Source organism: Aquila chrysaetos, chromosome 14, assembly GCF_900496995.4.
Source record: "Aquila chrysaetos chrysaetos chromosome 14, bAquChr1.4, whole genome shotgun sequence".
Taxonomy (NCBI): Eukaryota; Metazoa; Chordata; class Aves; order Accipitriformes; family Accipitridae; genus Aquila; species Aquila chrysaetos.
The window spans coordinates 28,831,568-28,844,734 of NC_044017.1; the positions used below are offsets into that span (position 1 = coordinate 28,831,568).

Here is a 13,167-nt window from a genome sequence, read left to right on the forward strand (position 1 = left end):
GTTTCAGTTTCCTTTCTGGTCCTTTTCTAATTGTGTCACAGGAGTGAGCACAATTACATGCAGTATTTACACTTAACTACATTATTAAATAGTGAAGGGGCTGTATAGTTTTGTAACCATTTTCTGTATCTGTTTTCTTTTTCTTAAATCTAGAGTCTTGTTAGCTGCTGCACACTGAGCAAAAAGTTCACATTGAACAGTCCAACATGGTACTGATACCTTTTTTTCTCAGTGGTTATATTTAATTAAAAATCTATAAAAACCACAGGATTTAGAAAATATTCCTCCAGCCAGCACTATTCAGAACTTGCCTACAATGAATTTTGTCTGTGCTAGACATTATGTGGTCCAACTTCTTACTATTTCAAACTCCACTGAAATCCCTCTAGATTAGACTACCCTACGAAACGGTGTATACCACATGCATTTGTCATCTACTGTCATTCCCTTCTTTTTCCATATCATTTGGTAAACAGGTACTTAACTGGTTACAGAATAAATGAGATCATATTACTTCATTGTATAATAATGCTGAGTATTTACCAAGAGGTCTGGGAAACCAATAACAATAGTAGCATAATTATGTTCATCTGAGAAAATCCTGTTGGGGGAGCTGATCTTTTGTCCCACAGCTGCACTGAGGTTTTCTGAAGATAGCTGGTCACTTGAAACGGCATGCGGCACACACAGTTCTGACGCTAAACAGGGAAATTAAACAAAATGAAAGTCATTAAATCCAGATGTGCAATAGGAAACAATATTAACTGTAAGAGTGCTGAGCACTGATCATTGCTATTACTTGGAGCATAAAATTACTAAAAAGCAAAAGATTTGATTATACTATACGATAACACAGAAAAGAAGTCAGGAAATAATGTTATTTTTGTAAAATACTTAAAATCAGGAAATACTAGCTTTGTAGTTGCTTATACCACTTAATTTTGCCCTCTACCATGCAAATAAGGCAGGAAGCCTGTGGAATAGAACAGCTTGTGATCTCATTGAAGATTGCTATAATGCAAATGCACAAAAAGGCAAACTGCAGCTTCGCACAGGTAAGTGTCAACGTGACACTTCTCGGCAGCTGACTTGCTGTCTGCAATTTAAATAATGTTATTTGTAACACATTTCGGGTAAATAATGGTCTAGTTTTCTTTTTCTTTAAGCTAAGGAACTAAATTATATTCTGTGCAACTGTAATAGCTTTTTACCTTGCCTCAAATCATCAACACAGTCAGAACCCGCTATCTTTAGTTCTGAAGCATACACTGTTCCCACTTCAGTGGGCAGACTATCTCATTTACCTGGCAGTGGGAGAAAATCTTTCCTCCCTCAAAGGATGAATGGGCTACTGGTTTGGGTCAGTGGCAAACCCACACTGGTCTACCTTTTCTTAGTTCTCCTGCCACAGGTTCTGCCTCAAAGAATGAGAAGAGGCTGAAGATGTTATATTCGGGGTTTGCTGGATGATTTGGAAAAAAGTGGAGAGGGGATATGGTAACTTTTTAGATTGGATGAGAAGAAATAAGATAACAAAGGATAAAAATAGCACAAAAAGCATGCAGCAATAAACTGTCCACAAATACTTTTGAGACTGGAAATCATAATAACGCTTCTACCCATCTGAGGAATGATCTTCTATAATGGTTTCTAAATAAGGCAGTAAGAGGAAGGAAACTACTGTGCTCTGATGGAGCTTGATAAGTTGATAGAGTAAACTACAAGAGATAAAAAGGATCCCAGATATTTAAGCTGTGGTTAGAGTCTTTGGTAACCAATTTGTTGCTGTTTGTGTAAAATAAGCTGTATTTGTTATTTGTCAATAACATTTGCTTGTATCGTATTTACACTGTGTTAATCTCATTCTTCATACTCATGCTAGCCACAGGGACCAGGACAAAACTTCTTCCCTCTTTAACAGATATGAAGTGGTTTCTCTATTTTTTTCCTCTGTCTCTCTGAAACACTCTGGAGATAGGCCAAAGCCCATAAACTGTTCGGTGGGATGCACATGTACTTCCAGTGTTATTAAACCAGGTAGACTAAAGATTTTGTGCATTGTCATCAAATGCTCAGGGTTCAAAATGTCATCAGATCTGCAGATAGGCAGATCTTACCAGGCAGAATGCTGATCACTGGTGATTTCTGCCTTCTGTAGCCAAGACAGGCCTCCATGCCTAACACCATTTGGGAATTTTACTGAACAAATTCTCCCTATCTTTTAACACAGGTGTGATGGCCTTGATGGCCTCCTGCACATTATCCACAGAAGTTTAGAAACTGTGACTTCTGTTCTAACAGTAGGGCTTTTGTATTTTTCTAAGTGTTGAGACATGTCTTCTAGCTCATCTGAGTGTGTGTAACAGACCTGCAACAGCGTGCAGACTGGGCTCATCAACATATTTGGTCCCTTCTATTCTACACTTTAATTCCTGCCTAGTCGTCTTTTTTCCTTTTCCATTCTGTACACTTGTACGTTTCCCGAAAGTCCATGACTGAGGGTCTTAAATGCTACAATGAAACAAAGATGCTTTATTCAAACAACCTGAAGTTTGAGCATGGAATTTGCCATGCTTTGTGAAAAGTTATTATTAACCAAACATGATACGGGGAGGACAAAAAGAGAATCAGAGTGAAGGTTACCCAGACCTTTAAAGTAAAAGAACCTTGTTTGTGCAGCTGCAAACACAGAAATGATTAAAAAAAAAAAAAAAAAAAAAAAAAAAAAGAACAGGCCAAGCTTGCATTCAATACCCGTTGTTAAGCCAAATCCCGTATCAGCTGGCTCTTCACTCAATGCGTACAGCTGGCAAACCTCACTGTCTTCAGCTCCCATATGGGCACACTTGGTTAAAAGAAATTTCCTGTAAAGGATACACATTTATAATAATTCATGATTAAGCTTGTAACTCTAAACAAGGACTTCTATCCTCTGAAACAGTGAAAACATTCTACATTTATATAAACAAGGTTATCAACACCTTTTGCTAAAACTAAATATGATTTACCAAACATCTGTGAGATAGGAAAGGGTAAGCCAGCAAGTGGCAGATTTGTCTTCTGGTAACTATTTACACACTTTATTTGCTGTGCATTTATAAAAATAAGACAGCAGAGTAATATTTCTTTCACGTGATCATGAAAGTAAAACAAGCAGGCACTAACTTTGGATGATGAGGCTGTATATCCAAAGCTAGGTCTACCAACATTCTCATTTCTAAAGATCAATACCACCTCAGTAAAAACAGTATTAACATGCATACAATCAAAGCTAGTCTAGATTTTCAGAGGCATGAATTTAGGCAAGCATATCCTGTTCATTTCCTACTCTAAAAGCCTACCTGCACTTTCACCAGAGCGAATCTGCATCTTAAGCACCAACTGTTTAAGTCTAGCCAGTCTCACAAACTGAAAAAACAACTCTGAGACCAGGAGTGAAACTCCGGAACACAAACAAGACACAAACAAGAAATAATGCCAACAAGAAAACTAGGCTTAACTAACTGATTTGTTTCATTTTCCACCAAGAGCCACCGGTCTTCAGCTGCCAGGAAAACAGATTTCAGATTGATCGGAAGCGAGATGGTATGAGTTTGACCCTCCAATACATCCAGTACAATAAGGCGGTTTCTGTAAAATTGGAAGCCAAGAAAAGAATAATCAGATAGGGATGTACAGGAGGAGATCTGTTATAAATCAATATAATACAAGGATATAATTTACTCTCACCCTGCTTCTTTGTAGAAGACCAGCCAGTTTTTGTGTGAAAACTCTCGGCACATTTTGTAGTTGCTCTGTATAAAAATATGTCATACAGCAATTAGTGTTTGTTAGATTCATCCCAGTGAGTTTCCGTGACTCCCCTGAAAGTGTACTACATTCTTCCTTTATTTAGAGTAATCCACAGCATTAACTACCTTTCAAAACGCTATCTAGCCTGCCTTGTCCCAAGTCACATAACTGTGTCATAACTGAGTTCATTATTTTGGACATAATCCCTTGCAACAAAATGTTCCGTTACTTCCAGTTCTAGCTCCAAAGAGGGATATTTTAAAGACAGTACAGACAATGCAACTTATTTGCATTTGTCATATCACTATTCCATAACGATGCTATTTTATGTGTAAGGCATTTAAACCTACATAAGAGTAAACAATTAAGTGTTTGGGCCGTAAAAACAGAAAGATGAACGATCCTGGGGCAGTTTTTCCAATATTGAGCTTTGATTGAAAAAAAAAAACCAAACAACTTGGTATAACAGAGGCAGGTGCTATTTCTCACCATCTCTTCTTTGCTGCTCCACCAAGATGTTCTCTTAGGAGACTCTTGAGCTTCTGGTAACAGCAAAAGTCGGCGAAGGGCACCATTGTTTGTATCCAGCAACAACACAACATTGCTCTGCAAATGAAAAGCAGACCTGTGTACATCTCAAGCCCATTTAAGAGACTACAACAAATCTATCTGAAGCACTTTTGCAATGCTAGCTACTTAGGACATCTTGAAAAGATGATCTAGGTTTTGTTGGAAAATGTAGGCTGAATCCTCTTGGTCCATTTCAAAGCTCATGGAGAAATTTAACAGGTTAAGTACATGGAAAAAGGGCTGGAATGATATTCCAATTTTTCTATAATGTTTTACCTATACATCTCACATTCACTTCTGCATAAGCTCTAGGAACTAGACTAGTACGGCTTACATGTCCAAGCTGTCGTCAGCTACAGGTGAGAAACATACCAGTTCTGTTCTGTCAAGTCACTAAAATATCTCATTTCAGTTTTTATGTTTTCTTAGCATCCCTCTAAAGTACCCATTACTTAAGTTACGCTGAAGGTGAAAAACTGGTGAGAGAAGAAATGGCTTAGTACATTCTCTCCAAGTTCATACTTCTGATACCATGGAGCCTACTAAATATCCCGGTGTGTGACAATCCTTCTGTGACCTGCATGCTCAAGACAGCTTAAAGCGTCAGAGGTAGGACAACTGTTGGAGGACAACAGGATGACTCAAGAGGATGGAGATCAGAAGCAGACAGGATACTGAACAGAGTGGTGCAAGCGTCCTCTAAAAATCACATGTGAAAATATGGTATGCTAAATTTTGAACTGCTTCAGATTTCTCAGTTTGTTACTCAATGCCCCAGGGTTCACACATTATTTCAAATTATGGGGACATTTTAAACATTTCTTTTTACAAAGTACTATAGCTGCTCCTGTACTGCGTTCAGCTCTGGGGCCCCCAACATAAGAAGGACATGGACCTGTTGGAGCGGGTCCAGAGGAGGGCCACAAAGATGATCAGAGGGCTGGAGCCCCTCTTCTCCTATGAAGACAGGCTGAGAGAGTTGGGGTTGTTCAGCCTGGAGAAGAGAAGGCTCCAGGGAGACCTTATAGCAGCCTGCCAGTACCTAAAGGGGGCCTACAGGAAAGATGGGGAGGGACTTTTTCCAAGGGCAGGTACTGATAGGACAAGGGGCAATGGTTTTAAAGTGGAAGAGGGTAGATTTAGATTGGACATAAGGAAGAAGTTCTTCACTGTGAGGGTGGTGAGACACTGGCACAGGTTGCCCAGAGAGTCTGTGGCTGCCCCATCCCTGGCAGTGTTCAAGGCCAGGCTGGATGGGGCTTGGAGCAACCTGGGCTAGTGGAAGGTGTCCCTGCCCATGGCAGGGGGGTTGGAACTACATGATCTTTAAGGTCCCTTCCAACCCAAACCATTCTATGATGATTTGATGATTCTAATGTGCTTAACTTAGAATTCAAGAGAACAATCATTCAGGGCCAAGATTAACCACAGCAAATGAAATTTAAAAGGTACAAAAGAACAAGTTAATTAAGCTTTGGGTTGAATTTTTTGTTTGCCATTCAAGGAAACGTTAGGTTCTGCAAGTACATGAGGTTCTGCAAGGACTTACTAAAAGTAAACTGTCTACGTACAACATCTGCAACAACGCACAATAGACGTTAAGGAAGTAAAACATAAATTCCCACAAATTCTCCTAAATAAAACAAATACAAACAATCTGAGTCACAGCGGTTTTGGTCTTTTTGGTACGCTTCATACTTTCACTAGGATCATTTGGGAGAATTAACTTTATTTAATAATGACAGTCATTTGAAGCTAAATATGGTAAAGCATTTAAAATATTGCCATGTTATTTGGAGCATTTGGGAATTTCAGCTAGAGTTCAATATGTCTAAAAAAAGAAGTTTTCTTATGTATTACAACCCAAAATTATAGCAATGTGGTTCAGGACAAAAAAAAAAAAAATAGGGCATTTGCTTTGGATTTTGGTTTTCTGCCATATTTTATTTATATAATTCTGCAAAAGCAGTGCTGAACCAAAGCAATGCATTAGCCTTCCATGTGAGATAAAGAACACATACAAATCAATTACATTCTTCCACTTAGCGTTAAATTTATGAGAGCAGTTGGTAATATAAAAAGCCTCTCTACTCCACCCCTTTTGATGTTAATGGTTTCCTTCTGTGCTAAGTGACTGATGTATATTCTGTCTGTGTTTAAGAATAGATTTTTGCGTCACTTGCAAACACATCCAAGAGCAGCTCTGGCAACTCTTCAAGTGGGCTGGGAAAAGATGTTGGTGTGCAATTCCACTGTGTTTGCTCTTGACTGGGAGAAAAGTAACCTTTGGGCGACCTCCTGACCCCGATGTCTGGAATTCCAAACTCTGGACAGATGCAATAACCAATCTCGTGAAGTGGTGTGCCTTTATTTTTAGTTACTGCAAAGTTTCCCTTTCCTTACTGCTGTTTTTATTTTAGCCAGCATTTTCCTCTTAAAAGTCCTTAAACCAAACAGGGCTGTGATTTCACTTTGCTGGTATGGGAAGTTGTTCCTTACGGCCTCGCAGACAGGAGAGTTAGGGGAAGGAATACACTCCAGTTTCAGAGTGGGACAGTAAAAAAAATTTGGTTTAACCCTCTTGTATTCTTCTCCCTCTACTCGCTCTCGGTTTCTTTCTCTTCTGCCCTTGATGCTCACGTCCCGAGCAAGCAAGTTTGCTAACACAGACTCTTTTTAGCGGCCAGCTTCAGATGAGGCTGATTCTTAGCTTGGTAGGGTAACCCCTCTGTACACTCTCCACCGCGCCTCCTGTCCCACAAGCACCTTTTCTATTAGTGCCACTCAACGACCCCTTGAGTGAGGAACACGTAACCATCCTGACACTGTAACTACTACGTACAGATACAGACATATCATATCGTTCATTAGGTTCCAGTGAAAAAAGTCTGTGCAAGAATTTATGGTTTGGGGCTCAAACCTCCGTGCCTTCAGAGGTGGGAAATATATGCAAGTAGATTACTGGTGTTCCAATGAATGCAAGTGGTGTCTTTCAGATGATTTGGGAGACCTGATTGTACTAGAGATTTCAGTGAATGGAGAACAGTAAATAGAGACATAAACTTTGTGCTTATAGAAAAGGAAAGTCTTCACCTTTTCTATAGAAGGTGCACACCTTTCTATACAAGTACACCTTTCCTTTTCTATAAGGTGTGCTTATAGAAAAGGAAAGTCTTACGTAGTATCTAAAAAAGAAGTGAATTTAATAACATCAACTAGTTTTGGAAGAAAATATACTCCTCCTCCTGAACACATACGTCAGAATATTTTGGGGACTAGTGGTTTCAGACATTACTACTAGTAGGTTGCGGCTCCTTCCATACACAGGTCCCCACTTGAGTTTCAGGCCAGATCACAAACTGTTAAAAAAAAAAAGTCTTCTTTTAAAGGATGTTTGCCATCTTCTACACGTAGTGAGCAAAGTGGATCTCTGTGTCAGCTTCTGGGCCACAGACCTTCTCACTCCCTTGCTATGGGAGAGCTTCGACAAAGAGCTCCAGCAGCACGTGGAACAGGGAGAAGCACTTCCCCCCCTCCCTATCCCACCTCCTGACCGAGAAAGATAAAAGCAGAGTTAAAGGACGCCGGCAGGACACTGCCTGGGCAAAGCTTGCTGTGCTCCCTGAGGTAGACTGTAGGTTACTCTGTCCATCCAGTTGTAGCCTTTCAACAGAGCAAAGTGCTTGTAAGAAAAAAATGGAAGTGTACAGTTAATTTATATGCAAATCAATTCTCCGTGTGCATTTTCCTCCTATAATCCCATATAATATCATACATGAAGTTATCAATATTCTTTTCAGTCTATAGCTGCTCTCCTTCTGTACGGTAAAAGCAATAGGCGCAGAAAGAAAAAGAAAAGTGAAATAGGGGGGCACAAAGCTTTATAGGAAATAGGGGTACGGCCTGAAGTACTCGTGGGGAGGACAGGGCAGAGGCGTTGCTGCTTTGAAAAGATGAATGCAATTCCCACCTTATGAGAAAATGACTTGAGATTTCTGAAGAGTCTTTTCAAAGTCTATCAGCTTAGTCTGAACAAAAAGATGGAGTCAAAACACGCTGTGCTCACCGAGACCAACGGCCACCACGAGGAACAGAATCATCTACTCTTTCTTCCAAGAAGATGTAAAGGTGGCTTAAAAGCAGATAAATCTCTGATTTCTGCTATTAAGTTAAATCCCTGAGGAGTTTAGTTTTTGTAAAATTTTATTTAAAAGGACAGGAAGGAATGGTGATTTTTCATTTTATTTCACTGGAGGGCTCTATTGAATCCAGATGGATGTCATCTGGGAAATAAATCACACAAGCTTATTTGAGAAGCCACAATATCACCATCTCATCCTTTCCAATAAGGTTATCATCCGTTTAAAATTGTTCTTTTTTTATAACTTAGTCAGAAACATTCATCTCCAAAGACCTTTATTAAAACAAAAAAATTAGGAAAAATCTTTAGCTTTTCATATTGTCTAATTAATGGACTATAGTATTTATGAAATATCAGCTGTCAAGTGGACTTTTTTTATTAAATAAATGCAACTTCTTATTTCTACAAATATTGCTAATATTTCTTGGTCTTTTTGCACATACACGTAGATGAACCTCTAAAGCATCACATACATCATCTACATTACTTGTTTTTCTTGAAGATCTGTTTGATGCACCATTAGCACAAGTAGCTAACCCTTGGAGCCTTGCCCAAAATACAGATGTGCCACTAATCTACTTGTTGTAACATGTGAATGCTGCAAATTCTGAGCTTACGGCTGCCAGTGACCTTAGTACACCTGAAGATAGGCATCTTGGCTATATGTCAAGGCTCCTTCTGTAGCCAGTGGAAAGAAAGAGGCACCTCCAGAGGGCAATTCACTATGCTCTACCTTAGCTGGGATGAATTGCTCTTGCAGATCATCTTTATCCTCCCAACAGATACCGAAGGCACTTAGATGATTAGCTTAGACTATATGCTTACCTGCTAACATCAATAATAATGGACTTAATTTCATATACAGCAATATCCACCTCATTTCACAAGTGCACAAAGAAAGCACGTGATTTTTTCATGGCTCCACTGCAGGAAGAGTTGGGAATAAAACCTAAGCTCTCTGTGGAAAAATTAAAACTACTTGAGAATCTCTCTTTTGATTCAGTGGGAACTAGAAATGCAGAGATCCTAACACATGAGCCCTAGTGTAAAGAAGGATAGCAGTGGCTGCGAAGACTACAACAGCAGCATTCGTCTGACCTGTGCTTTGGTACCTCATTTAAAAACCAATCCCAAATAAATTACTAATGTAGTCCATGCATATGAACATGCAATACACAAGAGAATCCTTTTTCATCATTTTTTCTGTGCAAGACGCTTATTTAAGTTTCTCAAGAAGTCTAAAATTACTTTTGAATGGCGTCCTAAGTATACAATGACTTTTTGCAACCAAGTTTGTAGTTTAATGAAACATACTTTCACACTCAATGAATGAGTAGTGAGTTAACAGTATCTAAAAAGTCCTAAGATAATGCAAAGCATTCAGAATATTGTAATTCTGTATTATTTTCCAGCAGTGTAAAACAGGCTTATTTTCAGACAGGATTTGTTCACCTGTAGCACTTGCTAAGAAAGGCAAGACTGAAACTGGCAACCTTTAAGCTTTGCCAGAGAAAAAACTTGAGGTTACGCTCAACTGAAGTCATCTGGAAAGGGGCACTGAGCTGCCATAGTCTCTCCACAAAACAAACTTCATTTCAGAGTTTAATTCATACTGTCACTGAAAAATATATTCCACGAGGACAGGCAAAACCAGTCACAGAGTTAACTACCTAGAGCTTCATGGATGAACCTTTGATAAAAACTTCATTGCTGACACCAAATACTACTATGATTTGGTTAAAAACAAAACTAGCAGGACAATTATTTTCATGGTAGGAATTTCAGAGGCTTAGAAAGCAAAGAATATTGCTGGGCTTTATATTAAAGAGCATGAGACATTTTAAACATTCTTAGACACAAGATAGACTGCCATCTGTTTTACAGTTTCCTGTGTTGACTTCGCCAAAAAATGCCAAGTATCGTTTAGAACCAAAGAAATGTGTTATGTGCATCTCAAAATTGTCCGAATGGTACTTCTATAGGTGTTCAGGACAACTACACAGGCAATCACAACAAGCAGGTAACTTCAGAATCATATTTTTTCCAGTTGGCATTGGAAAGTGTCCAAGGCAAAGCTAAAGAAGGCATAGGCAGTTCTACTAAAGGCAGAAGAATTGTGTTTCTCATAAGGCTTCGAGCTTAACTGTAGTGTTTGAGACCAGAAAGTGGTGTGAAAACTTGACAAACATTCCTGGAACAACAGTATTACAGAGACACTAGTTATGAAATAACTGAAAACTACTTAATATCCTAACTCAATGTAGGAAAGGTTCTTCTAGATCAGAGTCTCTCACCTACTGAAAAACAGGCAGAGGAAATTCAGGACAACAAAAGGAAAAGGAAAAACCAACCAACACCGATGACCAGATTAAATGCCCATGTCAAACCACTATGACTGGTAGGTAACATAATAAACTATTATTAATATTAAAAAATGAACAGCAGCAGCACTGTATCAACTGTTGTCTCTTCCCACTCCCAGGCAAAGAAGTTTGGAATTGGAAATGTTCCAATCAGTTCACTGATAGTAATGGAAAGTGGAAAGTATGTGGTGTGTATGCAACACTTGACTTTAAAAAAAGGATTCCAGTCAAACCAACACTGAAGTCGTTAGGGGTTCTAAATTTGCATTGCTGATACACTAGATGGCAAGGCTTACATAGTCTTCTTTCTAGTCTCAGTACTTCAGATGTTACAGAATGAGAAATACCAGGGTTCACAAAACAAATAAAAAATAGTGGCATGAAGCAAATACAAGCAACATTTTACTTTGTGACTCAGAAAATGTCTCTTTCATATGCTATCTGAAAAGTAAAAAGGGGACAAGACTGGAGCAGAACTTAAGTTCACAGCATAAAACAGCTTGCTTTGTACTTTGCACTTTGCAAACGTACGCTGCTTGACTGAGACTCCTGAACGCAACCCACTATCTCCCTTTCCCCCATGAAGGCCAATCTCCCTTTATCAGTAAGAGAAATAAGATAAGCAGGTAGAACTCAGCTTCAAGAACACAAAAGGATATTGTCCAGCTCAAAAGTGCAAGAGGAAAATCTCCACATAAAAACTAAAGCTGAAGGCAACTCCCAAGCTTCAATTACAGTGAAAAAGAGAACGTTCAGAAAGGGTAGGCTTGTCCAGGCTACTTCAATCTATAGGAGGTAGACTCCTGAGCAATCCTGCCTTTATGATACTACTTTGCTCATCACTAAACATTTAGCTGTTTTAATTTTTTTTACCTCCTCTTCATGTAGAACCACTTGACCTTTGAGTGGATTTCCCAGTGGTGCCACGGTCACAAAAGGTTGCCAGACACTTCCAACTGTTCTTGGGAAGAGGTCATAAAGATCCACAAAGTATCCACTCTTACTAGAAACGTTCATGAAGTACAAGGAAACAGGATTGCACGTAGTAACGTAAAGAATGTTTTTGGCTTCCTCTTCTGAAACAAGAAAATAAAATTAATGAAAGGCTACTGACATTGTGCGTTGCTCTTCTGGAAATATATATGTCATAAACTCGGCAGATGAGGTAGCAAAACGTACAGAAGAATTACCACCGTTGACACAGGGAGATGAAGAGAGAAACGGTTTCCTGATACTAACTAAATGTTAACAGGCAGAATCTTGCCACAACACTATTAACTCTTCAAACAAGTAGTCCGAGGCACATTTGTATAGACATGACTGCAACGCCTGCCAGCTGCTAGTATATACAAAATCTGTCCAGATGTTTTTCTTTGTTTATAAATTTGGTTCTCCCTCCTCCTCTATCCCATCCTCCCTTTCAATTCATGTATTTAATAATTAAACATGGGATGAATGCAAACTTTGTATGGAACTTTTCACATATAGCACCTTCCTGACTGATTTCAGGCAATTCTCGAAATCAATCAAAGCCCCCTAATTTCTGTTTTGCTGTCATAAAAGTCTGTTAATGTATTTGAAGCTAAGACTACAAGCATTCCAGTATTGATCATAAGTGATCTGTTTACAATAAACTTTAGACATGTTTAATGAGGAACCCTAAAAACATTTATGAATATTCCCAATGACACAATTCACTTTGGGATGTAAGTAGTACAGGTAACTAAGGCAGGTTTGATCTAGTGAGAAAGAATTTTAAGCAGTATAAGCACAGGGGAAAAAAGCACAGCACTCTGCAAGTTAAAAGATTTGTATTAAAACTGAATTGAGAGAGGAAAAGTCAAAGAATCGGTTTTGTGAAGTAATACAGTGTTGAACATACAAACTAAACAGACTTGCAATTTTGTGGCTGTGATCTACTTTAATTACACATCCTTCTCCTAGTTTGAGAAAGATGCATATCCTTACAAAGACCACAACTCAGTGAAATTATGCTCCAATTTCAGTGGCTGATTATTTTTGTATTTCACCTACTGTTAAAAAAAAAAAGTGGAAAAAGATAAATTATTATTCCTATACTCCATTCCCATACTCCATATCCTCCATTCCCATATTCCAATTCCTAGTATTATTCATATACTCCATTGCAAACATACCTAGAAATACACACTACTGTAAATGCACTGAAGTGTTGTTATTACACTTAGAATCCCTCATATCGCCCTTTTATATTCTGCCACTGGCTATTGGCAAGCACTTGTGAAGTCAACAGCCCAGTCCTTCCTCAGGTTAAGGATATTT

The 13,167-nt window shown here is 38.8% G+C and overlaps 1 protein-coding gene across 2 annotated transcripts in view; it reads right to left on the reverse strand.

Moving 5' to 3' along the window:
* Positions 1-13,167, reverse strand: part of VWA8 (von Willebrand factor A domain containing 8) — a 194,439-nt gene that overhangs the window by 55,929 nt on the left and 125,343 nt on the right. For both annotated transcript variants that reach the window (XM_030036351.2, XM_030036352.2), the window contains exons 29-34: positions 11,740-11,942; positions 4,282-4,398; positions 3,730-3,794; positions 3,505-3,630; positions 2,755-2,864; positions 544-698 (exon numbers count right to left, since the gene is read on the reverse strand). In XM_030036351.2, the coding sequence (XP_029892211.1) occupies positions 544-698; positions 2,755-2,864; positions 3,505-3,630; positions 3,730-3,794; positions 4,282-4,398; positions 11,740-11,942 (776 nt within the window). The remainder of the gene's footprint in view (positions 1-543; positions 699-2,754; positions 2,865-3,504; positions 3,631-3,729; positions 3,795-4,281; positions 4,399-11,739; positions 11,943-13,167) is intronic.